The sequence below is a fragment of the Grampus griseus genome (genome assembly GCF_964374135.1).
Source record: "Grampus griseus genome assembly, chromosome: 8".
Lineage (NCBI taxonomy): Eukaryota > Metazoa > Chordata > Mammalia > Artiodactyla > Delphinidae > Grampus > Grampus griseus.
Genome location: NC_139002.1, coordinates 94,566,178 through 94,592,625, shown reverse-complemented (window position 1 = coordinate 94,592,625; position 26,448 = coordinate 94,566,178). Strand labels below are relative to the sequence as shown.

Genomic DNA, 26,448 nt, shown 5'->3' with positions numbered 1-26,448 from the left:
TAACAAACCCAGTGGCTTAAAATAAGGCTATGCTCTCACAGTTCAGGGGGCCAGAAGTCCAAATTCAGTTACTAGTCCAAATCAAAGTGTTGGCTGGCTGAGCCCTGCACCCTCCAGAACCTCTAGGGGAGAATCCATTCCTGGCCCCCAACAGCTTTTGGTGGCTGATGGCATTCCTTGGCTTATGGCTGCAATACTCCAGTCTCTGCCTCTGTGGTCACATTGCTTTCTCCTCTTCCGGCTGTAATCTTTCTCTGTTTCACTCTTATTAAGAATATTGTGATTCCATTTAGGACCCATCTGGATAACCTAAGAAAATCTCATCTCAAGATCCCTAACTTAATCACATTTGCAAGGGCCTTTTTCCATATAAGGTAACATTTACAGGTACAGGGAATAGGACTTGATACCTTTGGGGACCATTGTTTATCTCATATATATCATATATATATATTTACCTTATGCTGTGCTGGATTCTGAGCACTTTAAAAATATTAATTTATGCTCTCAACAATCTATGAGATAGGAGCTATTATTATTCCCATTTTCAGAAGGTAAAACTGAGGTGGAGAAAGGTTATAACCTGCCCAAGCTATGTCATATTCCCATGTTCTTTGACTACAATGCAATTATTTAGAAATTAGTAACAAAAGATTTAACTTTTTATTTTGAAATAACTTCAGAAATACAGGAAATTTGCAAAACAGCACAAATTCCCATGTACCCTTCACCTAGATTCTCCAAATGTTAACATATTAACACATTTGCTTTATCATTTTCTGTATACATACTTCTGAAACTTTTGAATTTAAGTTGCATATATGTCTCATTATCCCTAAATAGTCTAGTGTGTATTTCCTTAAAAACAACTTTTTTAAAAGTAATTACAGTACAATGATCAAATTCAGGAAATTACCATCGATACAATGCTGTTATCTAATCTATACACAAATCTCACAAATTGGCTCAAAATTGTCCTTCATAGCAAAAAAAAATTTTTCTTAACCAGGATCCAATCCAAGATCATGTGTTTTGCATTATTTGTCACATTTCTTTAGTCTTCTTTAATCTGAAACTTTTGACAAGTATAAGCTGGTTATTTTGTAGAATATCCTTCAATTTAGTTTTTTTAAAATATATTTTTAATAAATTTTATTTTATTTATATTTATTTTGGCTGCATTGGGTCTTCACTGCTGTGCGCGGGCTTTCTCTAGTTGTAGCGAGCGGGGGCTACTCTTTGTTGCGGTGCGTGGGCTTCTCACTGCAGGGGCTTCTCTTGTTGCAGAGCACGGGCTTTAGGCGCACAGGCTTCAGTAGTTGTGGCGCATGGGCTTAGTTGCTGTGCGGCATGTGGGATCTTCCCAGACCAGGGCTGAAACCCAATGTCCCCTGCATTGGCAGGTGGATTCTTAACCACTGCACCACCAGGGAAGCCCCAAAAATATTTCTTCTTATGTTCAGTTTATACATTTTTTCCAGGAATACCACGTAAGTGACGTTGTACCTTCAGTCCATCATATCAGAATGCACATAATATAAAGTTGTCTTATTAATGGTGACACGAATATGTTTTTTAAAGGAAATACTTTTACAAAAACTTAAATTTGTGCTTTTAAAAACAAAAAATTCATAGCTCATAGAAATCAATTTAAAATTTTTAATATTAGCACTGAGAATACATTTGTGTACATACATATTTGTGCACACAAACACACAAATTGTGGGATGTAGTAAAAGATAAACTTAGAGCCTTAGATGTTTATTTCAGAGTAAAAAAAAAACATTGAACATGAATTAAATGTCCAATTTATGAAAGAAAAATAACAGAATAAACCTCCAGAAAGAAGGAGAGCATGAAAAGAAAAAGGCAGAGAGGTTCAACAAAGCCAAAAGTTGGTTCTTTAAAAACTAATAAAATAGACAAACTTCTGGCAAAATGGTCAAGGAAAAGAAAGTGAGAAGACACAATACTGGGAAAGGAAATAGGTATATATATCTAGCAGAGGTTTAAAAAATAAGAAAATTCCTCAAGTTACTTTATGCTAATAAATTTGGGGGAAACAATGAGTATATGCTTAGAACAAAACTTTTTTTTCAAAATTGAATCGAGAAAAAATAGAAACGCTGAGTAGTCTTATTATTTTTAAAGCAACATAATAAGTAGTTGAAAATCTTGCCACAAATAAATACTAGGACCAGATTGTTTTATAAGTTTTCAAAGGAAAGTCTGCCCCAATCTTTTACAGATTCTTCTAGAGCACAGTAAATAAAACAGGTAGCACTCCCCAGCTCATTTAATGAAGTTATAATCTTGATATGAAAACCAGACAAGTATGAGAAAGACTGCAAGCCCATTTCTTAAATATAGATGCAGAAATTCTAACTACAATACCAGCAAACTGAATTCCACAGTAAATAAAGATAGTGAAATAAGATCAAGAATGTAAAGGTGATTTAATACTAGAAAGTCATAACTAAACTAAAGCAAGATCTCTGAACTCTTCCAGAAATAGCTCACCTAGTATGTGCTTCAATATGTATGTACTCCTAGCTATTCTTGGAACATACCAGGTATGCTCTCTCCTTGGGCTCTCTGCACAGGCTGGTCTGCCTGAAATGCTCTTCCCCCAGGGAGGTAAAGGTCTTGCGCAAGATGGCTTCAATGCCACCTCTCTCTGGGTCTGCCATGAGTACCTTATTTAATGTCACAAGCCTCCCACCCCTACCCCAACAAACATTGATTCCCCATCCTACTTACCCTGTTTCATTTTTCCCCACAGCATATTATTATTATTCCTTTTGTTTATTACCTGTCCCTCATTTGCTCCCCCCCCAGGTCCCTCCCCCACCCCACATCCTGTTCAAGTGTAAACTCAACTGGGGTTAAGAATTTTTTATCTGCTTTGTTCATTGTAGTTTCTCCAGCATCCAGAAGCGTAAATGGACATGGTTGGCATTCAATAAACGCACACAACAGTTTGTCTAGAAACTTTTATAACAGAGAAGACAAGCTGGGTTTACATCCTTTTGGGATTACCTTTTGTAGTACCCATTTTGCTTGCTTTTCAGTGACACAGGTAAAGGAGAGTGGTCAAAGTTGTTCTATGCTGTTTATCACATTAAATTTTTTTTCATCTATTAAGTTTGTGTTCATGCTAGACAGTGTTCCATTTCTAGATGTTTCCATATAAATCTCAATAGAAAGAATTACATTTCCACAAGGGAACTTTAATTCTGTCTATACTTATATGTTTTGCATCAGGAGTAACAAATATGCTAATCTAAAAATATTGGAATGTCACAAAGTAGTGAGTCCTTAAAATTTAATTAATTAGTTTCTAACATATTAAATAAAAAGCTTTGATCATTTGTTTTGATACTGGTAAACTACAGAGCAAAGTAGCAAAATCCAGGACCACCAAAATATCAGGTAATTTTTGGTATCAACAGACTTCAGAAATTATAGTACTACTTAAGCTCATTTCATTCTCATAAGGTATTATTATCACAGTAAATCTCCTCTTTTACACTGAATCAGCACCATTCGTATTGGTATTGGCATTGATGTTCACTCTATATAAAGCTCACTTCTATTGTATTTTGATGCGATAAATATCAAGTGAGAACTCAGAATTCATCTCTTTGGGGCAGGACCACATTTGAGGAAACGGAGACCAGTATCATCTTTATTTATTGCCAGTGCACATGGGCCTGACATAAGGACAAATCAAAATGGCACACATCATTCTGTGTGCAGGGCAATTCCTCTCCTGGCCTCCCTCCCCCATGCTATTGTACTGAAAGGACAATGAAAGAACAATAAATTAAAACCCAGTTTTCTATGTTGTGAGGAGAGCTGATTCTACAGTAATCATCAATACTAATCTTCTACTCTGCTCTTTGAGTTCAAACCTTATCTAGCACACATCAGACTATAAAATCAAGTCAATATAAAGTTAAGTCTAAAAATTTTGCTTCACTATTTTGAAGGTTTTTGAGAACATTGGTTTCTCTTTTAGTATAATTTTTCTTTCATGTGCCTGGAAACATAGATTTTCATGTTATCATCTTCAACCTTGAGTGTTGAATACAAGAGGATACTTGCTGAGCTGAAGCAGTCAAAGCCACAGCTCAGAAGTTTTGAGCTTGCTAAGGGATTTCCTAGCCAGATTACAGCTATTTTCTAGATGGGATAAAAGGCGAAGTATTTTGTATACTTGCAAACCAATCCCTCCCCCTCTCTACCAACTGTCCAGCAAAAACCACCACCACAACAATTAACCAACAAATGTGTGAAAGCAAATAATATATTGCCCAGGTCATTGTGATTTCACCATTTCTACAACAAAATGAGAGAGAGAGAAAGGCAATGTGTTTTTCGTAAAGCTAAATTTATTCTTTATTCTGAGATTATGTTCTTCCTATTTTGGGGATGCTAAAATGTCTTTTCTTTTATATAATAATGCCAATAGCAGATGGTAATTTGGGTTTTTCTGTTTTTGTTTTATGTCCTTAGCTGGCAAGTTTAAAAGCTAGAAACACTTAAATACCCCAATTAAAAATTTTATTTATTTATCTGCAGATTTCCTGATGCTTAAATCTCAGAGCCTGGGAACCATAGCCTAGGTAAAGACCTACCTTCTGTGTTGCATGTTTCGCAACATTGAATTAATTTCTTAGCAAGTTTCCCAAACAAGTTATGTAGCAGAATAAAAGTAAGTCTTAATTTATATTAAACCAGTGCAAAAATGGGCTTAATTTCAAGCACCAAAGGAATATATTTTCAATCAACACCATGGTTATAACATCTTTTATTAAAACTAATTGTATCAATATCTATAGGGTACCTATTTAAAAGTATAATGCCACTACTCTAATATCATCATTGTTCTAAGAGTAGCCTGGTGTCACATATGTGAGCAGTATTGGTGCAGTGCAGAAACAAAGAAGCTGGGGTCCAAGCAGGCCACCTTGCTGGGTCAGAGTTTTAGTGGCACTGATGGAGCTGCCCATCAATGTACATTTTGGCCCATTTACCTTTATAAATCATACCATATAGCATTCAGTATTTACATACATTTAAACTGAGAAGGCATACGTATTAGAGGAAAGCATATTTTAGTGGGCATGTGTCAAAAATAACTCTGTGTTTCATCACTATTTTTACGTCATTAGCTACCCTTGAGAAAGGAAAGTTCCATATAAATGTACAAACCAAGACATACTTTTAGAAAACCTTACAGAGTGCTATGCAAATTGCAGTGTGTCCTCCCATAAGTAAATCAATTAACCCCCACTCCCTCAAAGTGTTCAAAACAAAAAAGGATAGCTGGCCGTTACTTTTTAAAGTACGTTTCAGAGAAAATACAAGCATAATCATCACTGGCATTTTGGACCAGATGAAATCTTAAGCCTTACATCTGACTCTATCATTCAGTGATTTGTTATAATTGTTCCTTCCTAGTAAGCAGTTCTTGCTAATGTTAGTTCTGTATCTATTTGATAGGGGCATTTATGTTACATTTCAAAATAACTCCTGGTGGCATCCAGAATATATGTCAGGAACTCCTGAAAGCAACTCTGCTTTCCTCTCAATTATGACATTTAGCTTTATCAGTAACTGTTAATTAACATGACAACTGAAGATTTGGAGATGGTGGGCCCCTTGCAGCAAACATGCCTAGGCTGGAACATCTGGTCTAGTTACTCAACACAGTTACCAATGCTTAGTTCTTCTTAATTTTCTTCAGATAGCGAGCCCGGGTGGAGTTGCCTAAATTCATGGTCAATTTAAAATACAACCAGGAAGGCAGGCTTGAGATTACTGAGGCCTAGGGAAAGAAATGGGGAGATATGCAATTAAGGCTTACAATTTGAACTCATTTGAAACATATGATCTTATGTTTTACTATATTGTTGTTTTATTTATAGGTAGATTTTAGAGTTCTTGGGTGTACGTTGAAAACAGATGCCTTGCTAGTAAGTCTAGACAATGTATATATGCTAATATACCACATACTATTTTGTGACTCGATGGGAAAGAAAACCCCAAACCAAAGTACTAATCTGGAACTTAAAAATCTACATACCATAAGAGAATGGATCAGGTATCCGTTGGTTCGGGATTGCACGCCGACAGTTTTAATGGCAGACTTCACAAACGTCTCTGAAGAGGGCTTATCCAAAGTTGGCTTTCGAATTTTAGCCAGTTTCGTAGCTACAAAGTAGGGCAGGACACTCTAGAATGGCAACATACCCCCCCCAAAAAAACACGCCACTGATTAGGAAGGCCACAAACTCAATTCACACTGATGTTTGATTGCTCTTAGTGGCAGAAACATTCTGAAAAACTCTAAAGTTTGTATCTTTAGAGAGAGAGAAGCAAAAGAGAAGCAGCTATCTAAGAGCTACCTTGATAGAACAAACGATAGCATAAAACAGGTTGTATAAAAACAATCTGTTGGGCTCCCCTGGTGGCGCAGTGGTTGAGAGTCCGCCTGCTGACGCAGGGGACATGGGTTCGTGTCCCAGTCTGGGAAGATCCCACATGCCGCAGAGCGGCTGGGCCCGTGAGCCTGTGCGTCCGGAGCCTGTGCTCCGCAACGGGAGAGGCCACAACAGTGAGAGGCCTGCATACCGCAAAAAAATACAGTCTGTCAATACAACAGAGTTTGAGACTAGAGAAAGTATTAAAGATAAGCAGAAACATACCTTTTTCAGTCTTTAAAAAGAAGGCATTAAACAAATCTAGAGAGCAGAGATTTGGGGCCAGGTGCTTTCTACTCTGACTAAACAATATAGTTACAGAACGACCACATAGGAGATTTTTGACATTTTATGCCCCTAAAGAGATAATAATAATTTCCTCCATACTTGATGGTTATTAAGCTTGTTCTATCAGTTTTGGTCCCTCTAAAATAAACATTTCATGTTAGCTCTGGGCTACCACTTTTCTTCCCTAGTTTCTTACCATTCTGCTTCTGAGTTTTATAAACTTTGCTATTGATAAGATAGGACCACCACTCTTTTCTTTTTTCTTTGTTGGGGGGAGACGGGATAACAGTATGGAAACAGCTTGGGTAACTAACAGACGCTTCACAGAAGTGGTGTGGGATGCAAAGCTGGACATTACCTTTTAGGTTAGGGGAGCTGTTTCCTTATTTCTTATGCTTGCTATATTTTGGATATGCTTCAACACAGAATGCAAGGAAACCCTATTACAACGACTCCTGAGTCATGACACAAGCGGTTCCTTCTGTAGTTTGAAATTACTTGGGCATGGTTGTACACCAAGGAGTGAATGTATTCTGTTTATCTGACATGTATGAAAGGAAGGGGTATAAATTACAATGAAACTTCTATTAAGGAAGAGGATCTGTTTCAACACATGGTGGTCAAAATCAAAAACTTCATTACTAAAGGCAGAAATAAAATTGAGATGTACTCCAAACTATAGATTTTCTTCCTGCCAAGAGCTGGGCAGTTCCCATATCTCTTTTGTTTTATTTTGTATTTTTCCCATTCCCAAGTATGAGTCACCCTCCTTAACAGGTGAGCTGAAACTCCAGCCCACCTGTTAGAACCATGAACCCAAGGGCCTAACCACTGTTACTCTCCAACTTTCTCCTTCTTAGTCCCTGCAGCCACAAACCCACACGAAGCAAAGTAACTTCCCCAAAGTACTTCAATACCTGGGCCAACTTTGATTAGGTGACTTTTGGTTTTGAGAATTTGTGTATTGGAATTATTACTCTACAGTTATTCCTCACTTAAAAAGCAATTCTTTTTTTTTTTTTTTTTTGTCCAGCAGGTCTTTATTTTTAAACCCACGTTGCTGCAAGGATCCAGTATATGAGAGCACAAACCAAAGAGAGATCCCAGACTAACGTACAACATGAAATGCAGAGCTCATGAGGCTCTGCCAATGGGTAGGGAAAGAAAAGTTTGTTCAAGCTGAGCAGCAAACAAAGCAAAGAGAGTGTTTGCATATACTCTGACTCCAACAGTGAAGGGCCGTAAGCAAACCCCATCACACCTCTATGACCCAGGTTTCCTGGCTACAAAAAAAAATAAAGATTAAAACAAAAACAAAAACCTTCCCATATATTGATCACAAGCCTGCCAAGAGTACTGTACAGTATTGAGCTTCTCAACATAAAGGTGGTCCACTCATTATACCTTCCAATTACATAATTAGGTATTCTAATCCCCCCTCCCTCTCTATGTGGCACAAATCAGACTGTTCTGATTTTGCAGAAGAATGAAGTCGCACTGCTTGGCTGAACCACTTGATGGTGCCACAAGTTAACAAACTCATCATTCAGCTAAACCATCCAGCTAGTCGAGAAGGTCCTGGCTCTTGAGGTGGGGACAACAGACGCATGTACATTCTATTCTGGAAAGGGTATTTATTTCTACAGTGGTTTAAAATCAAAGCAGTTAACATGGCCTAGCAGAGGATGGAAAGGATTCAGAGATGAAATAACTTTTGAGCTAAGTCTTAATAATGTGGAGGAATTTGCCAGGTAAACACATAAGGGAAGAACATTTTGTAATGGGAACAGCAGGGGCAAAGACAAGGAGACAGAGCAGGATGTTCTCATGGAACGGCAGTAGTTCAGCCGGCACGGTTCAAACAGTGGAAATGTGTGAAGCAGTGGCAGAAGGAAGGCTAAACTTAAGTACAGAAAACGAGATCCAATCACCGACAGTATCGATTTCTAGAGCATAAGCTCTGTGACGACACAGTCTTGTTCACCATTATATTGCCAGTGCTTAGCCACTGCCATTGCCTAGCATGTAGTAGGAGTGCTAAGACGATCTACTGAATGAATTAGCAACAGAACACTTCATTATGGACAGCACTGAATATAGTACTGGGGTCCCTTTCTACTGCTGCTGCCCAGAAAAGTAATGACAGGAGGAAGTTGACAATGTAGCATGAGAGTTTAAACCACAATTTTAGATATTCTAGAGCTTAAGCAAGGTTATCTATCTAAACAAAGTCTTAGTTTACAGGTCTTAGTTACTCAGAATTTTAAAAGAAGGAGAATTTCAAGTTATGTAAAAATAAAGAAATATCTTTTTTTTTTAAAGAAATATCTTTATCTTATATGTCAAAATGTCATCTAGGTACATCATTAAACAGTTAAACAAAAACCCAATAAATGATAATGAATCCACTTTTCTGGTCTACGCAGGGAAACATTACAGTGAACAGGTTAAGAAGATACCCATACTTTCATAGGGAGTATTTTGGGCAGAACAAATTTTTAAAAGTTTCTTATGCTCAACAATTTGCCACTATAAATATTGCCAGCTCGGAAACAGCGTGAACCTTGACAGCTGCCCATGCAGGCAAGTGCCCTGGTCTTTGCACTTAGAATCCCAAACTGAAAATAATTAACCAGCCCATAAAACAAAGCTTTTTTGTCCTTGCTCAGCCTATTGAAAAGATCCCTGAAAACAAACTTGGTATCTTTTTTTCTCACCCACTGAGTAGCTTGCTGAGGTATCTGGTCTTTAGGGAACAGTTTAGGGGGCCTCGATTCAGGAACAAGAAGGTTATTACAACTTAATGTCACAGAACAAGAGAAAGATGGATGCCCAGGGCTGCATGGCAGATATTCAAGAATCAAACACTGAACCTTCTAACTTCATGTAGCAGCACATCCTTCATGCTGTCATCTGTGTACTAAGTATGCCTTCTCAAATTTAAAAATGACCAGGACAACTCACACCCATGCTTTGGGAAACACGGGTCCAGAGAACGCCAGGCTCCAGTCTATTTACACAACACGGAATTCTCAAGACGGGGTATAATCTGCCTTTTCTGAGCACTAAGTTCACCAGTGAAGTCAGCACATATTCTTAAGGCAGAGGCTGAGGCTCCTATGAAGCATTTCAGGGAATCTTTTCTCCTTCAGTCTGTATATTCATCCTCCATTTCAGGATCTGAATAACTGTATGCATAGAGCCTAGTTTTGGAGTTTGTATTATTTCACTTGCAGACCACAAGATGAGCATTTCCACAAAAGGGCCCTTGATTATCTCATTGGTAGAAACCCTTGGCCTTACTAGAAAATGTTAGGAAAAAGGAATCATTCTGATGGAACAGAGATCCCTGATAACATGGCAATGAGCAAAGGCCCCACAGTAACATTAGGTATAAACCTTAGCACTTAAGCCCAAAATGAAGGAGTTAAAATGTTGTGCTCTACACAAAAAAATCCCTGATCGACACTGGCTGGCTGATAATCTTACAAATGACCTGCCTCCACATATGTGGAATTCGTATGTTAACATTCAAAGGACAAAAGGGAAAACAGTGTTAGCTCACAAAACAGCATGTATTTAACAAGTCTTTCCTGAGCGCCTACTAGAACACTGTTTTAGGCACTCGGAATACAGTTATGGACAAGGACAAAGTCCCTGATCTTACTGAGCTTACATTTTAGTGGGGGGAAAGGGGGGCTGGTGCACACAGCCTACAAACAAATGGTTAAAAGAATGTCTACAATATTGGCAGGTGATGATAAAAAGGAAGAAGAAAAATAAACCTGAGTAAAGGGTGGAGGTGATGGAGGCTGTTCCTGCAGGTGATCAAGAAAGGCCTCTGGGATAACGGTGACATGTATGTGATATGGTCACATATAAGCAAAGATCTCAATGAAGGGAGAGAGCAAGGCAAAAAGATACCTGGATAAAGAGCCTTAGACTGAAAGAAGAGCAAGTGCAAAGGGCCTGAGGTGTGAGTGTGCTCAGAGGGTTTGAGTACTGCAAGGAGGCCAGAGAAATAGCGGGGTGTGTGTAGGGGGGCACACGCTAATGTGGAACATCTGCAGTCAGAACACGGTGGGTCACAAGAACTCTTGGTTTTACTCTGAAAGAGATGAAAAGCCACAGGAGAGTTTTCAGCAGAGGAGTAAGATGACCTGGATTATGCTTTAAAGAGATCACAGACTGGGGTGGGGGGGTGGGGGTGGGGCTATTATCAAGGTGGGAGTAGGGAGGCCACATAGGAAGATGCTGCAAAAGGTCCAGGGCAAGAGATCACGGTGGCAGTCATGAGAAGCGGTCAGACAGTGGATGTGTTTAAAGGGTCAACTACAGTCAGTGAGATTCCCTGATGGACTGAATCTGCGGTGTAAGAGAAAGAATAAGCTGGATACGGGGGGTGGGGAGAAAGCTTCAGCTTTGAAATCACAGACTTGGATTCAAATTCCACTTGACCACTTACTAGTCGTGAGACTGTGAGCAAAATACTCAGCTTTATTTTCTTCCTTGGAGGATATAGCATCTTCCCTATTCTATTACTATGAGGATTGAAAAAAAATTGTCAGTTAAAGAGTGTGAGATTTAAACTCTGGTATGTATTAGAATTCTTTTCTAAGTTTTCTAGTATTTATAATTTTCAGAATGGATATAGAAAGAAAAAACTTGGCTGAGTTTTTATATCCTGTAAGAGGGGTAAGAACACCATTTTCTATAGAAAATGACTGTGGTAACCAGCTGGATATCTGAGTCCTTTCTGGATACAGACTTAATGTGGTTTGAAGGACTAAAGGACATCTCAGGTTTTTAGTTCCTGTGGTATAACACTGCTGTAAAAGGCCAAGGAAAAAAGCCATTATCACTGACAAAAATGAGGATTCACCTAGTTGGAAGCGGTCTGGGTCCAATGATCCCAACAGGACTAATTTTACTACTCTTCAGCCATTTCTCAAAGCTGGTGCAGCTGACTAGGTATGAATATTTCCTGTGAGAATCTTTCTGTTGCTTTATAGTTCTCTGTATTTAGACTCCATTTGCACTAAAGACACAGGCCATTACCTTCTTTTATTGTCCTTGGCAATTAACAAGAAAGATGGATGAGGACTTATGTTTTCAGTCCCAATGCGAATTTTTCTGTGTTTAGCTATCTAGCTCTTTGAAGCCCAGTAGATCTGTATGATTACTCTAAGCGAAAAAATGTTTTAACAAAATACAAACGAGGAATATCTTCTTTCATTAACAAAATAAACTGGAATTTTGTTTGCTCCCTCATCTCAATTTGTCCGATTTGTTTTCTAAATTTATTCTGACTAAAAACTACATTTTTAACCGAATTAGCAAAACCGCCAACTCTCATCACCAAAAAGCAACAAAGCACTGGAAGATAGGACTTTAAGAGAACGGGGCCCAAAGAATTTCTGCATTATGGTAAATATTCTTTTGTAATCTTTGTGCTAAGAGTGAGAAGCCCCCTTCGTTTTCAGGCCAGACCGGCTGAAACCTACACCCGCCTTCTCTGGGTCTGGGGGGGGGGTCTCCACCTGTGTCCTCACCTTTCCTGTGGTAAAAGGTCAGGCAAACTAAACCTCATGCGATGGTTTCAGTTAGCAAATGATCTCCTTGTTGACAGCACTTCCAGAGACCTGGCTTCGCAGCTCCAAGGAAGAAAACTATGGTGCAGAGTAACACCCCGGGGAGAAGCAGGAGGGCACGGCAGAAAGAGCACAGATCACGGCGTTATTCAAACCCTCACGGTCAATCCAGATGGTTAAATTCCCCATACCTCCCCACATTACCCAACACAGCAGCCTCCTTTAGGTCCTTCACAGAGCGGATCACATTCATGCGTTCGTTTGCTTGCTATTGTCTGTCTCCTTCCCACTAAATATAAACTCTGCCACAGCAGGGACTTCGTCTGTCTTTTTGCTATTGCATCCCCACCGCCCTAGTAGTCCCCGCTCAGTATTTCTTGACTGAAGAAACGTGGAACAAAATATACAACTCTGGTTTTGGACTTACTATCCCTTGTCGACGTAATGTGTTTAAATATCTGGCTCTCTCTGTGGGTGCCCTGAGGTCAGAACCATGTCTTACTCACTTGTTTCCTCCCTGCCTGGCTGAAGAGCTGGCCAGTGGCAGGCACTCACTGACCTTAGGCAAGTTACATGATTCCTATCGATTCTTGGCTTTCTGTCTGTAAAATGGGACTAGGTTAACATCTATCTTAAATGAGATAACAAAATAGGTGAAGACATGGGGCATATTGTAGATAGTCAATAAATGCAAGTTTCTTTCCTTACTTCATGCTCATGTTTCAGAGTTTCCCATGTTTTATTTATATATGCATTATCACGTGTCCCCACGTGCTAGAGGGGGAGGCCGGGTCTCAAGGTAATGAAGCAGCTTTCTGTGGGTTAGACCACGGAGGGGTGATAACAGAACTAAAACCTTGGTCTGCTGACTCTAGGCTCAGCATCCTTTCCTCACCACCTCTAAGCACACCAGTAATCAATGTGGTCTGCATAAAACCACAGCCTGGACTGAGGGAGCTAAGACTTCTTACTTTGAAATGGGTAAATATCCAGGGCTTCATGAATTCTTTAGCATCAAAAAGCTCTTCATAAGGCAGGTTTGTGAAGAGTCATTCATTGCTGGGTGCTAAATCTAGGGGAAACTGTGAGAGGGGGCAGGACATCTGCATGGTTTTCAAAGTGTCTCCCCACAGACTGCTTATTAGCGCAAGGGAAAAAAAACAGTAACGCTACAGCAGAGAAACTGGGTAACCCCTTGACTGAGGGGTCGAAATCAACATCAGCAATAAGGGGCAGATGGATATCATGTGTCTCTGGATGTGATGCCCTGAGAAGGACACGATGTCACATATGTCATTTTGGCCAGGGAAGCATAACCTGAATCTAACCATGAGGAAGCATCAGAGAAACCCCAAGTGAGAAATGTGTGATTAAAAAGAGCAGAGGAGTACTGTCCTCTTCAAAAATGTTAATGTCATAAAAGACAAAGAAAGGCTATGGATGTATCCCAGATTAAAGGAAACTAAAGAGACAGGAGAACTATATAATACCTGGTCCTAGACTGAATTCTTTACAGGAGGGTAAAAAATGCTATAAAGAATACTATGAGGGGGAGTTCCCTGGTGGGCTAGTGGTTAGGATTCTGGGCTTTCACTGCTGTGGGCCGGGTTCAATCCCTGGTCAGGGAACTGAGATCCCACAACCCGTGCAGTGTGGTCAAAAAAAAAAAAGAATACTATGAGGTCAGAAATTAGAATACAGATGGTAGGTCAGATGAAAACACTACATCAATGTTAATTCTAAAGTTGGTAACTATATTGTGATTATTTATAAGGATATCCTTATTCTTTGGAAATACACGCCAAAGGATTTGGAGGTAAAGAAACATGATATATGCAACTCACTTCCCAATGATAAAACAAATGGAGTAAAATGTTAACAATAAGTGAATCTGTGTAAAGAGTACTGGGGTGTACTTTGTACTATTCTTATTTTTACAAGATTTCTATAGATTTGAAATTATTTCCAAATAAAAAGTTTAAAAGAAACAAGGTGGCCTGTGAAAGTTTTACAGAATAAGAGTTCAAGGAGTATAGTTTTAGGATGTCATCTTAGTTTCAGCTATTTCTTACTTGCTTAGTATTAAGAGACAGAGCCTGGTAATGGGGCCCACCAACTAGCCAGTCAGAGCACTTTGGATTTGGCCCTTTGAAAGAGGCATAATTTTGATTGGGTTTTAGTTATAGGGTAAGAATGAGAACAGATCATTCTCACCAACAGAGCACACTTTCCATAAGATTTACAAGAATGTACTTCTTATCCGCTATTCAAACATCAACAGAGTCAAAATTCACCTCTAGGACGTTTATATCACATGTTGTTACTACTATTTATTTGTGTTTCCAGGAAATGCTTATATATTAGCAAATCTGAATTCATGAAGAAAATTTTAAATGCTCTTAAAAAATTACAGGAAAGAAGTTGAGGGAAAGATGGGGAGAGAAAAAAAGCAAAGAAAAAAATATTAACAAGGAATTAATATAAGACGAGCTGGGATTTGAAAACCATACTCTCTTCCTCTCCCAAAAGAGCAATCTGTTGCATCTTCACATGGAGGTAGACCTAAAAAGAGCACCTGCCTTCCAAAGATTAGAAGAAACTGAATTTTGGCATCATAGCATTAGCTTGGAAACCCTCTAGATATAGAGTTTGAAAATTCAAGACCAGAGGCATATGGGAGCCACAGAAGAAGCTCAAAAGGCCTTAAAAACAGAGGACTGTGTACCACCAAGCATGGCCATGCATAGCCAGGGTCCTCTGTGATGCCAGCAAATGGCAGGTCTCTGGTATGCCCCACATTACACGTGCCATTAGCAACACAGAGACAAACACGATAAAAAGCCTGTGCTCAAGAATACACTGGAGTGGGGGGAGTCCTGGGCCAGAGAGTATCAGGCAGAGGTATATAATAAGGAGTAAGAGAGCAGAAGGGAAGGTGTAACCACAAGGGCCCAGCGGCCAAGATAAGGTTTCCCAGGGCAGGTGAAATGAGGCTGAAGCCCTGAAAGACGGGCGGGGGCTGCAGGCTCCGGTGCGAGTGGGGCAGGGAGGAGATGTGGAGAGGAGACTTGCAGAGGAGTGAGGGCAAAGGCGTGCCGGCAGAGGAGCCAGTCAGGGGCACCGCAGAGGGCAGAGCATGCACTGGACACTACAGTGTCCGCTCTGGTCGGCACGCAGGGTGGCGTGATGGAATGGCAAGAGGCAATGGCCTCGTGGGGTCTGAATTCAATCCTCAACATGACGGCTGGCCACTGGAGGACACTGAAGGAAAGCAACGTCATCTGACTTGTTTTTAATAAGATCACCCATGAAACAGTATGTGGGATGGAGTGGAAGGGAAAACTAGCTGATAAATACTCCTAGTCCAAAAAAACGTGCAGACACAACATACCACCAGAGAAAAACCAATAATTTTTTAACTGAGCTTCATTTAGACCAGATTTTTTTTTCTTTAATCCCTTTGGTCAGAATTAATATGAGATTCTCTTCTACTTCAGAGTTTGATGTGTTCACACAGAAATAACAACTGTATTTTTCCTCACAAACATTTCAGTTTTTGTTTTTTCACCAAATTCATTCTAAGTTTAAACCATGAATGAATTCCTATGAAGGAAGAGAATGATCAATGAAATTACATCATTTGTAATTCATTATTAGGAAAAAATAAAAATTTGTCAAAGTAAAATATTTCAGAAAACAAATGCTAATGTGCTTTTGTAGTAGCTGTTAGTCACAGCAGATCAATAGGCAGACCATATGCAGAAAAGATCTTTGAGGGAAACCAGACCTGAAAGTGAGAGACGAAACAGGCTTGTCTGTTCACGGAATTTGAGAAATTGATCATCTATACTCACAAGGCCTAAGACTCCCTTTGTCACTGAAACACTTGCAGCTTCTGGTCACGCTGACTCTGGGTCACCCACCAATGGACCTTTAAGATTCCTGCTTGCTCTCAGTAGTGTTTAAAAATTGTTAAGTTAATAGCGTGAATATAATAGATTCATCAGAATGAGAAAATGGCACATTGTGTGGCACACGATGCCTGACCTCCCGAGTGCTTTACCGATTTCCTGTTACCAAAATATAACACATGCTACGTAGCAGGTTCAAACTATTAGCATTAAAGTGACTGGTGTCAAGGAAGCGGGAAAAGGGAGCGTATGGTAGCTCCGTATAAAATTCAAGATTCTTGAAAACCCTGTCCTCCCCAGGGTACCCTATATTTATGTGGAGCTGCAAATCGGAATGACACCAAAGGGCTATGACATTGAAGGATCCCTTGGGGGAGACCTCAGGTAAGGACTGAGGGGAAGCAGGCTCTAAACGGACCCTGGAAGACGAGGAAACATTTACCCTAAAGATATAAGGGAGGAAGTGGAACTAAGCAGCCCAGCACCTTCTGGTTCGTGGCTGCCTAAGCAGATAGATCCAATAAGTCTTCAGTGCTGTCCTGAAGGCCTGGAGCAAGTAGCCCAGTGGTTAAGAACAAAGGCTTTGGTGCCAAACAGACCTGGACTTGAGTCCAGTTCAACATGAGCAAGTGGCTTAACCTCTCTGAACCCCAACTTCCATAAACTTAAAGATGATGATGATCAACACCATCTTATAAGATCATTATGAGATGCAATGAAATACATGGATACATATGAAGTGCTCAGCATTGTTCCTGAAAAGCATCCCCTCAAATATTACCTATTATTATTATGATTGATCATTTGAGGCTTCAGGGTGCAAAAAGGAAAATACTAGGCTCACAGAATTAAAAGCCATAATGAACACTGGATGTGTGAAGAGGTGGGGGCAGGTCGTGGACAGGAGCAGGAAAGGGGTAAGAATTGCAACCTCTCCCAAGACATTGTTAAAAAATGTGCCTAATCATGGAAATACTGTGAACCATTATTTCTTTGTGTTGAGCGACAACTGATTTGAGACTGACACCCATAAAAACCTCTACATTTGCTTCCTCTTGTATTTTGCACTGTAGTTTCACAGCATTGTATCTGTTAGCTACGTAATAAAATCAAAGGTCTCTATAAAAATTAAGTCAAATGGATCAAAGGCCTAAATGTAAGAGCTAAAACTATAAAACTCTTGAAAGAAAACATGGGGGGGACAATCAACTATACTTCAATAAAATTTTTTTTTAAAACAGGGGAAAAGCCTCATGGCATTTGATTTGGCAATGATTTCTGGGATATGACACCAAAAGCACAGGCAACAAAAACAAAAAATAGATAAATTGGACTACATCAAAATTTAAAACTTTTGAGCATCAAAGGACACTATCCACAGAGTGAAAAGGTAACCCACGAAGAGGGAGAAAATATTTGCAAATCATATACCTAATAAAGGGTTAATATCTAGACTATATCAAGAACTCCTACAATTCAAAAATAAAAAGCAAGCAACCCAATGAAAAAATGGGCAAAGAACTTCAATAGACATTTCTCCAAAGAAAATAGCCAAATGGCCAGTAAACACCTGAAAAGATGCTCAACCTCACTAATCACTGAGGAAATGCAAATCCAAATCAAAACCACAATGTGATACCACTTCCCACTCATAACGATGGCTACTATAAAACACAAACAAACAAAAAGAAAATAACGAGTATCGCTGAGGATGTGAAGAAATTGGAACCCTTACGCATTGCTGGTAGGAACGTAAAATAGGGCAGCTACTACGGAAAACAGTAAGGCGATTCTTCAAAACAAACAAAAAGAATTATCATATGATCCAGCAATTCTATTTCTGGGTACATATCCAAAAGAATTGAAAGCAGGGTCTCAAAAAGATAGGTGTACACCCATGTTCATAGCAGCATTATTCACAGCAGCCAAGTGGTGGAAGCCTCCCAAATGTCCATCGACAGATGAATGCATAAACACAATGTGGTATATACACGCAACGGGATTATGAAGGAAATTCTGACACATCCTATAACGTGCATGAAGCTTGAAGACATTACGCTAAGTGAAATAAGCCAGTCACAAAAAGACAAATACTGTAGGATTCCACTCACATGAAGTACCTAGTGTGGTCAAATTCAGAGATAGAAAGTAGAATGTGGTTGTCAGGGGCTGGGGGGAGGGGAAATGGAAAGTTATTGTTTAATGAATAGAGTTTCAGTTTTGGAGGATGAAAAAAAGTCCTGGAGATGTAAGGTAGTAATGGGTGCACAACAATGTCAATGTACTGAATGCCACTGAACTGCATACTTAAAAGTGATTTAAATGGTGTTTTCGGTGATGTATATTTTACCACAATTAAAAAAAAGTAAAAGATCACTACCACACCTATATCATCCTGTTGTATGCAGTCATCCTCGTGCTAGTAAAACTCAGTTTTATTCAGCTCTCTCCTCTCTTGTGATTATTAGACAGAGGCTTTGGAATAGTCATGGCACTCCTTGCATACCTGGCAGCTGAGAGATATTGACAGTCTAATTCTCTCAAAATAAGATAAGAACTTACAATTATTATGCACCAACTGTTTATGCTGCATAGTTCTACTTTAGGTATTACCACTTAAAAATTCTAGTAAATTGTTTAAAATCTAGACTTAAGTGCATAAAGGAAAAGAAACCATGTCTTTAATGGTGTGCTAACGTCACATTCACTTACTTAGGAATGTGATTTTCTTTCGTTGCCAAGACAGCAACAGTTGCTGTGGAAACCACACAAAAACAGGGATACTTAACTGAAACAAACTCCACTCACCTGCACAAAGATGCCCTTGCTCTTATATTCTTCATGGAGGCATCTAGAGAAGAAATCTACAAAAGCCTGGGAGGGGGTGGGAGTGAGAACACAAACACACATATTACATCAATCTGCCTGATCTGTAGCCATGGAAACAAAAATAATCAACTAACCATTTAACACTATAGTTTCTAATCATTCTTTTCATTTCAAATGCAGAAGAGACCTTAAAAAAAAAAACCTTCAAAACCTCAAGTTTTCTTTATCTGCCACTAAATTAAGTGTTCTCTTACCAAATATAATATCCAGATCAAATTCTGATTTAACTGGAAAAGGCTCTTATCTTTTCTTTTTTCAGAAAATGACTTTCCGAGAAGGAACGTCTTATTATATAACAAAGGATGCATTCCTCCTCCCCACTTGCCATTCAAACAGAAACACAGTATGAATTCTGTTCAAGTCTGTTCTATGGGGATTTTGTTGTCAGTAAAGAGAAGAAAAGAGCAAGCGTCCTCTTGGTCCTTTGGGATGGCAAGATCCAAGAAGTGTAGAGGTGAACGTGACAGCCCATCTTCTTCCAATAGAACGACTTTAAATCTATTTGTAAAATAGAATGTGCCATTTTTTTACAAAGGTGGACTCAACCTCAGGCTTGAAATGCAAAGTATCAATGATGACTCTACTAAGGTCCTGGTTTGTGACAGTCTTGTGTCCGTGGAGCAGAACAGGCAAGAAGAAGTTGAAGTTCACCAGTCACTTCAAGAAACATGGTGTTCATTTTAAACATGCCTACTGCATGTTTCAGATATATAGAAAGCAAGCAGATTGCAGGGCTGGGGGGGGCAGAGCCAGGCTTTTTCAAAATACAGTGCGTAGTCACTTTAAGTTTTTCCAGGGGACAAAGTGAAAAAGAGGGCAGGCATTTTGCTCTTTTCCTTTCCTGTCATATTGCAAGTTCTTATTGTGCATTTTATTTTGTTCATTTTCCCCTAAAAGCTTGTTTAATTTCAGCGTCCCAATGGTCATTTTTATTTCAGAGATGTATCCTATGCTTCAACAACATATTTGAAAATGATGCTATTGACCTGCAGGCAGTACAAAATGCATTCTAAATTACTGTCCTAGAAGTAACGTGAAGAGGTGAATGGTGATGTGGTATAAAATTATGGCATCTTACAGAGAGGTCTGGAAAATTCTTGTCTCACTCCAGAAGTGGCAATAAATATCTGTGAACTTTGAAGAATGTGGCAAAAACTCACACTCCCCCATCTATCTTGTGCATACTGTGTATCTATGTGCTGACTAGCTGCGATCCTTCTAAGCTCTGTGGACATGGCACTTAAGCTGTATGCTGAGTCATTCATGAATCAAATCCCCATTCTTAGACTCATTTATGTTATGTTCTGATCAGCTGAGCTAACTGGCCCAGACCAGCTCCCTGTTGGGAAGCACAAATACCAATTTTAAAACCAGTAAACTACTGGGAGAAAAAAAGCATCTGCAGATCTGAGATCTTGGTGCCTCATTTGTTGATACCAGTCAGTGTATCTCCAGCTCTGGCTCCTCTGAAACTAGTGTTGGTTATTTTCCTTTTCTTCTCCGTCCATTTGAAAACTGCTAAGGCTAGAACTTCAAGAAAGTTCCATGCCCATTTCTCAGACTGAAAAGTATTCGTTATTCTTCTTCTGACACAATTTACTAAAAAATTGTTCACCTTAGTTGCAGAGTACAAGGTCAACAGTGGAACTGGGTACATGCCACTGGCAGAGGAGATGTTCAGAATTGCCCCTTTAGATCTAAAAAGGAAGATGCAAGTAAACAGAATGAAATCATATATATAATTGTTTATAAATTACAGATCTAGATATCTAATTATTTGAAACAGAATATCCTGGCTGTTTTTCTAACACACATCTCTCCTTGCCTTTCATCAGCACGTGACATGCTTGGTCAGTGAAAGAGGCATAACTCAATCAAATAAAAATAGCTCTTCTTTGCAATTAGCTCATTTCTCAGTCTTAGTAATCAGGGGCATGACCAGATTAGATCTTCAGTCTCCTCCAGTTGATTTCTATTCTCTGAGGTCTTCTCTGGCCATAGCACCAAGAATTCTTACTCTTAAAAACACTCTCATACTCCTTGTATGCCTTTAATTTGGCATATCACCACATACTATCATGCTGTCATATTTAATCATTCTATGAGTATAAACATTCTTCTCCCTCAAAAAAACCATAAGCTTCTAGACCTCAGAGCCCTTATCTTACACTTTTCCTCAAAATACTCTGCACGGTCCTGAGCATGTAACAGGTACTTACACGAATGAATGGTTATGTCCTGCTCTCAGGCACTAAATGTAGAGTTGACTCTAAAATCATGTGACTCTATAGTTCATCAAACCATATTCTTTTGCCAAGAGGCAAAGCTCAATTTCTTCTGTAACTTTTAGCGACTAATGAAAGTTCAAAGTCAGAAAGTTACCAGGAATTACTCAGTCTACAAATAAATGAAAATTAGTTTGAGGAAAGCAATGCTGTAAAAACATACAAGTTGTCAGCAGTCGTATATGGCTTGCGTAAAGTGTGAGGTTAGGGTTTTAGGAATTTTAGACAGAATTAACAGCCAGCTTTTCCCCCTCAAATCCATTCTTCTCAGGGGGTTGGTCCCCTTATTCAGCTACTGCAATCTGCCCCACCTGCCTCCTGCCCTCTAGATGAGGTTCCTTTCCTTCAATTTAGTTTCTCATTATTCTTGGTCTGAATTTACTTCCTAAGGACTAATTTTTAAGTATTTTTTAAAAAGGACGATACAGACTGCTCTTCTACAAAATAATAAAAGAAACATGACTAAATGGCATCTAAGTTATTTTAGACAGAAATCTGAAAAGATATAATTCCCAAAGGTCACCCAGTCCATCTGCCAGCCTCTAGGCGAGATGCCACTTCAACCATCAAATGAAGTCTGGACCCTCCGCTTAATGAGTCACTGAAAACGAGCTGTTGTTTTTTGTTTCTGTTTTTGAACTGAAGTCCTTATTAGTAATAGTTATATACACTTTCCTAAGTGGCGAAATCCATTAACACGTTGGACATAGAAATCAAATCTCAAATTTTAAATTGTTATATTACGGTTTTGAAGAAAGTTGGAAATATTTAGTCAATGTATTAATTACACCATTCTTGTAGTTTTTGCTTGCCTCTCTCACACAGACAGAAAAGGCTTTTCTTTTTAAATATTAAGAGAGTAAGAATGCCTATCAGGAGTTAGAACCCAATAACTCTAAGGTAAAAACTGGTGAATTAGCAATGAGTATCTAGTAATTTCATTTTATCTATATTTGTGAGACATTCCTTTGATCGAAATGGGTTAAAAACCACCTTGGTTACTGAGACTTTTAATACGGTATTAATTTATGATATCTAAAATATCTTTTTTTTTAAATTTATTTATTTTGGCTGTGTTGGGTCTTCCTTGCTGTGCATGGGCTTTCTCTAATTGCGGTGAGCGGGGGCTACTCTTCGTTGTGATGCATGGGCTTCTCATTGTGGTGGCTTCTCTTGTTGCAGAGCACGGGCTCTAGGCCCATGGGCTTCAGTAGTTGTGGCACGTGGGCTCAGTAGTTGTGACTCACAGGCTCTAGAGCACAGGCTCAGTAGTTGTGGCACACGGGCTTAGTTGCTCTGAGGCATGTGGGATCTTCCTGGACCAGGGCTCAAACCCATGTCCCCTGCATTGACAGGCAGATTCTTAACCACTGCGCCACCAGGGAAGTCCCGTAAAATATCTTTATCTTTTATAGGGTGTTAAAAATGTTCTCAAATTAGATCATAGTGATGATACACTCTGTGAATATACTAGAAACCATCAAATTATATGCTTTAAATAAGTAGATTTTATGATATGTGAAATATATCTCGATAAATCTATTAAAAAAGAGAAAGAGAAAGTGAAATATATTTATGATATACTGGAATGTGTCACCTTTAAGCTAAGGGCAGATCCCAATCAAGTAGAAGCTAAGAAAGCTATTGTATCTTCCGCAATACAATATGCTTTCTGAGAAGTAACCCCAAATCCTGACAAGTTGCACCCCATCCTGAGCCCCAAGCATCCTTGTAGGTTTAGGTAGTGCTTTATTTTAATGTTTTCTCATGTAACCAGGAATTGCTATGTCCTCACTCATTCACAGCAAGTGAAGAAAAGCCAATTTGAAGTAGTTGTAGAAGATGCTGTTTTTCACTGTAACCTATCACACTGCTGGTTTTATCAGCGGGATTATGGGCTGGATGATACTCAAATTGGCTGAGGTGGCTGCATGTGCCCTTGAACAAAAATCTTACATTCTTTATTTCCTTCCACACAAATGAAATACAATTTAAAAGTCTTCCAAAATTAAAGTTTAAATGTTATCAAAAACATTTTAAAAATTACATCTTGACCTCACCAAAATTGATTCCTAAAACTTCACTCACCAAAGCAATGATTTCAATACAGGAAAATTTATTTAAAGATAATAAAAACCTTGTTCCTGGTTGCAAAACTGATACAGACCAATAGTCAAATATGCTACAATTATGCAAGCACGTGCTTTGTTTACTCCTTGAGGCAAGTGAGATTTTTGTTTCTTAAATATTCTACCCTAATTTAAAATTTCTACGGGGTAGAGTTAGTTTGAGTTAGTGAAAAGTCAGAATTGGAAGGTACTTTACTCAAAACACCATATTTGCACTCTAAGATGCATGGAAGCAAATCCAGCACCAACGAAGTATAAAGCGAGAAGGCACTAGAGCTAAGTAAACACTGAAAGGACAGCATTTATCACTGCACCAAAGTAACAGCAGAGAAAACACCCCTTCCACAAAAACACTGTGCTACGAAGAAGGTTTGTCTCCCAAAAGCCTCCCCCCCGCACACACACACGACAGCATAAAAGTCTCTCTCCCTCTCTCCAAGGATAATGATATTCGACTTAGTTTTGTCTGAATCACAAATAACACACTTGTAGAGCTGTCTCAATCCCTGTACTGTATACAGTATCTATTCTTTACATAGAGATGGAGATGAACATTTGGGACCATGAGGCACAAAGGACTCGCCTTTAAAATCAACTACTTTGTCTAGCGCTAATCCCCCATCTAAGCAGAATTAGTGACGTCAAACCAGTTTCCATGGCACAGCCAGACTCATGACAACTCTGTTATATGAAGCAGAAGGACAAAATGGGCTGCGCTTAATTGCACACAGAAACAAACATAAAACCAAATCCTGGTTAACCTCTCATTTTCTGGGGACTTGGGGAACAATTCTAAGACAGGAAGGTACATTGAGAATATTTGCTGAAGTTCCATAATGAAGACTCATGATTCTCATATTTCAGCACATTTCTAGTTTGCTATGACAAATATCCAAATAAACAAGTCAAGTAATATTTTCTGTGATACAACATTCTTAATTCATCAGGTTGCTTATTTGCTAACAGCCACACGATGGTGTCTCAGTGGTGTAAGTTATTGAGGATCTACTAGAATTAAAATACTGCAAAAAACAAAGCAGAAACCACTGCAGATAAGGAAGTACCTTTTCATCCAAAATTATTCTCTTCAATGACTAGCCCTCCCACAAGCGAGACATTAAACACACAAAACCCTATAAAATTCAGTAGCTTATATTTATAGCCTCCTATAGCTATGCTTTCTAGACTTCCCTCTGTCCTGTGAAATCCCCAATTAGAAAACTCTCCTTAATGATCACTCGGATAAAAAAAATTCCCAAGCCTCTTTTCTTCCTTACATGCCCCACTATTCTATCAGACTGTTGTAGTATCCTTGTGCACAGTTCTTACAAAAATACTACTGTCATAGAGGAAGTGACAGGTCTTCCATGAAGTAAGTCACTGATTTCTGCCTTCCTTGGGACCCTCTCATCACTGCTCCACACTGCAGGTGAGGGGGGGAAGACGGGGAGGCGTAAATGCTGCTGTGGAGCAATGGAACGCAGGGTCGGTCCTAATGTGGACTGCTTACTTGATACAGAGTGTGACTGCAGACAAGGGAGATTGTACAAAAGACTACATCCCAATTCTTCATATTTTCGCTTCTTATCAGGGAGCATATAAGTGTGCTCTTGGAGGGTCATTACTTTTTTTTTTTTTAAGCTTAAACATAACACAGAAATTGGTACAGACAGTTCTCTAACAGATTCTCAAAAAGACTGAGAAACATATCAAAACAGGGTTCCATGTCAGAAAAGAATCCTGGATCACGGAGGTCAGATATATAATTAGAAACAGCGATCCAAATACATTATACAAATATTGCTTTGTGGAAGAAAGTTTGCAAACATTTCCCACATGAAAGAGAACTGCCTGCCCTAAAACACCATAACATGTCATAATTCCACCTTAAGCAATACAGTATGAAAGGGGCTATTTTTAGCTTTTCCATGGTTGTTATGGCAACCACCTCCTGGCTCCAGCTGTACAAAATGTTTATAATTCCAGGGAAGTGGAAAGAGTAAGTTTCCTCTATAACGTAATTATGTACTTTTTACTTGTATGATAATAATACCTTAGTTTGATTATAGAGACTTGTTTAGTGATAGTCAGCTGGCCCTAGGCTATAGTTCTAGAGAGTTTGGAAAATCGCATACATCAGAAGTAGAATCAGTGAAAGGGGAAAAAACCCACAACAACAAAGAACCCTGCTGTTCCTCAATGGAGATATGAAACCTACGTATGGTAACCAACGATAGTTATGCCATTTGGGGATGGTGTAAAGGGCAGGCTATAAACAAATCACTTGTAATACGTAAGTAAGAATGCTTTCAGGTGATCTGTGAACTCAGAGTCTTTCTTTCTTCTTGGGCACACAGCTAATGACATTTCTGGCCTCCCTTGCAGTTAGCTGTAGCCTGTGACTGAGTTCTAGACAACGGGATGAGGGCAGAAGTGAGGGACACCACTTTTAGGCCTGGCCCATGAAACCACCCATAAAATCATCCTTCCTCTCTCTTCCCTCATCTGCTGGCTGCATGCAGATGTTTCTGCAGAGAACCACAAGGCCCAAGAGAAGAGTGGACCACCTTCACCCCAGATGGAAGGAGCCTGAGATCCCTGGATGACTGGGTAGAGCAGAGCCCCGATCGCTGATCCACACCAGACTGTGACGTGAGGGGAAAATCAACCTTTAGAGTGTTAAGCCACTGAGATTCTGGGGTGGTCTGTTATAGCAGTTGGCCTGCCTTGACTAATATAACAAGTAACTCCTTTAACTCAAGCAGACATAGCTGTTCCTTCTCCTATCCAAAAGTACCGATTTATAAAACCCACTTACATTTCTGACTAGTTCTTAGCAGGTGCCACAACCACCCCTGTGACATCAG

General features: G+C 39.3%; 1 protein-coding gene across 2 annotated transcripts in view; it reads right to left on the bottom strand.

Moving 5' to 3' along the window:
• Positions 1–640: 640 nt before the first annotated feature.
• The window catches only part of HSD17B12 (hydroxysteroid 17-beta dehydrogenase 12), a 165,955-nt gene continuing 140,147 nt past the window's right edge, over positions 641–26,448 (bottom strand). For both annotated transcript variants that reach the window (XM_082659482.1, XM_082659481.1), the window contains 4 exons: positions 20,783–20,864; positions 19,087–19,152; positions 6,092–6,241; positions 641–5,833 (listed from right to left, as the gene is read on the bottom strand). In XM_082659482.1, coding sequence (XP_082515608.1) covers positions 5,729–5,833; positions 6,092–6,241; positions 19,087–19,152; positions 20,783–20,864 — 403 coding nt within the window. In that variant the 3' untranslated portion in view covers positions 641–5,728. The remainder of the gene's footprint in view (positions 5,834–6,091; positions 6,242–19,086; positions 19,153–20,782; positions 20,865–26,448) is intronic.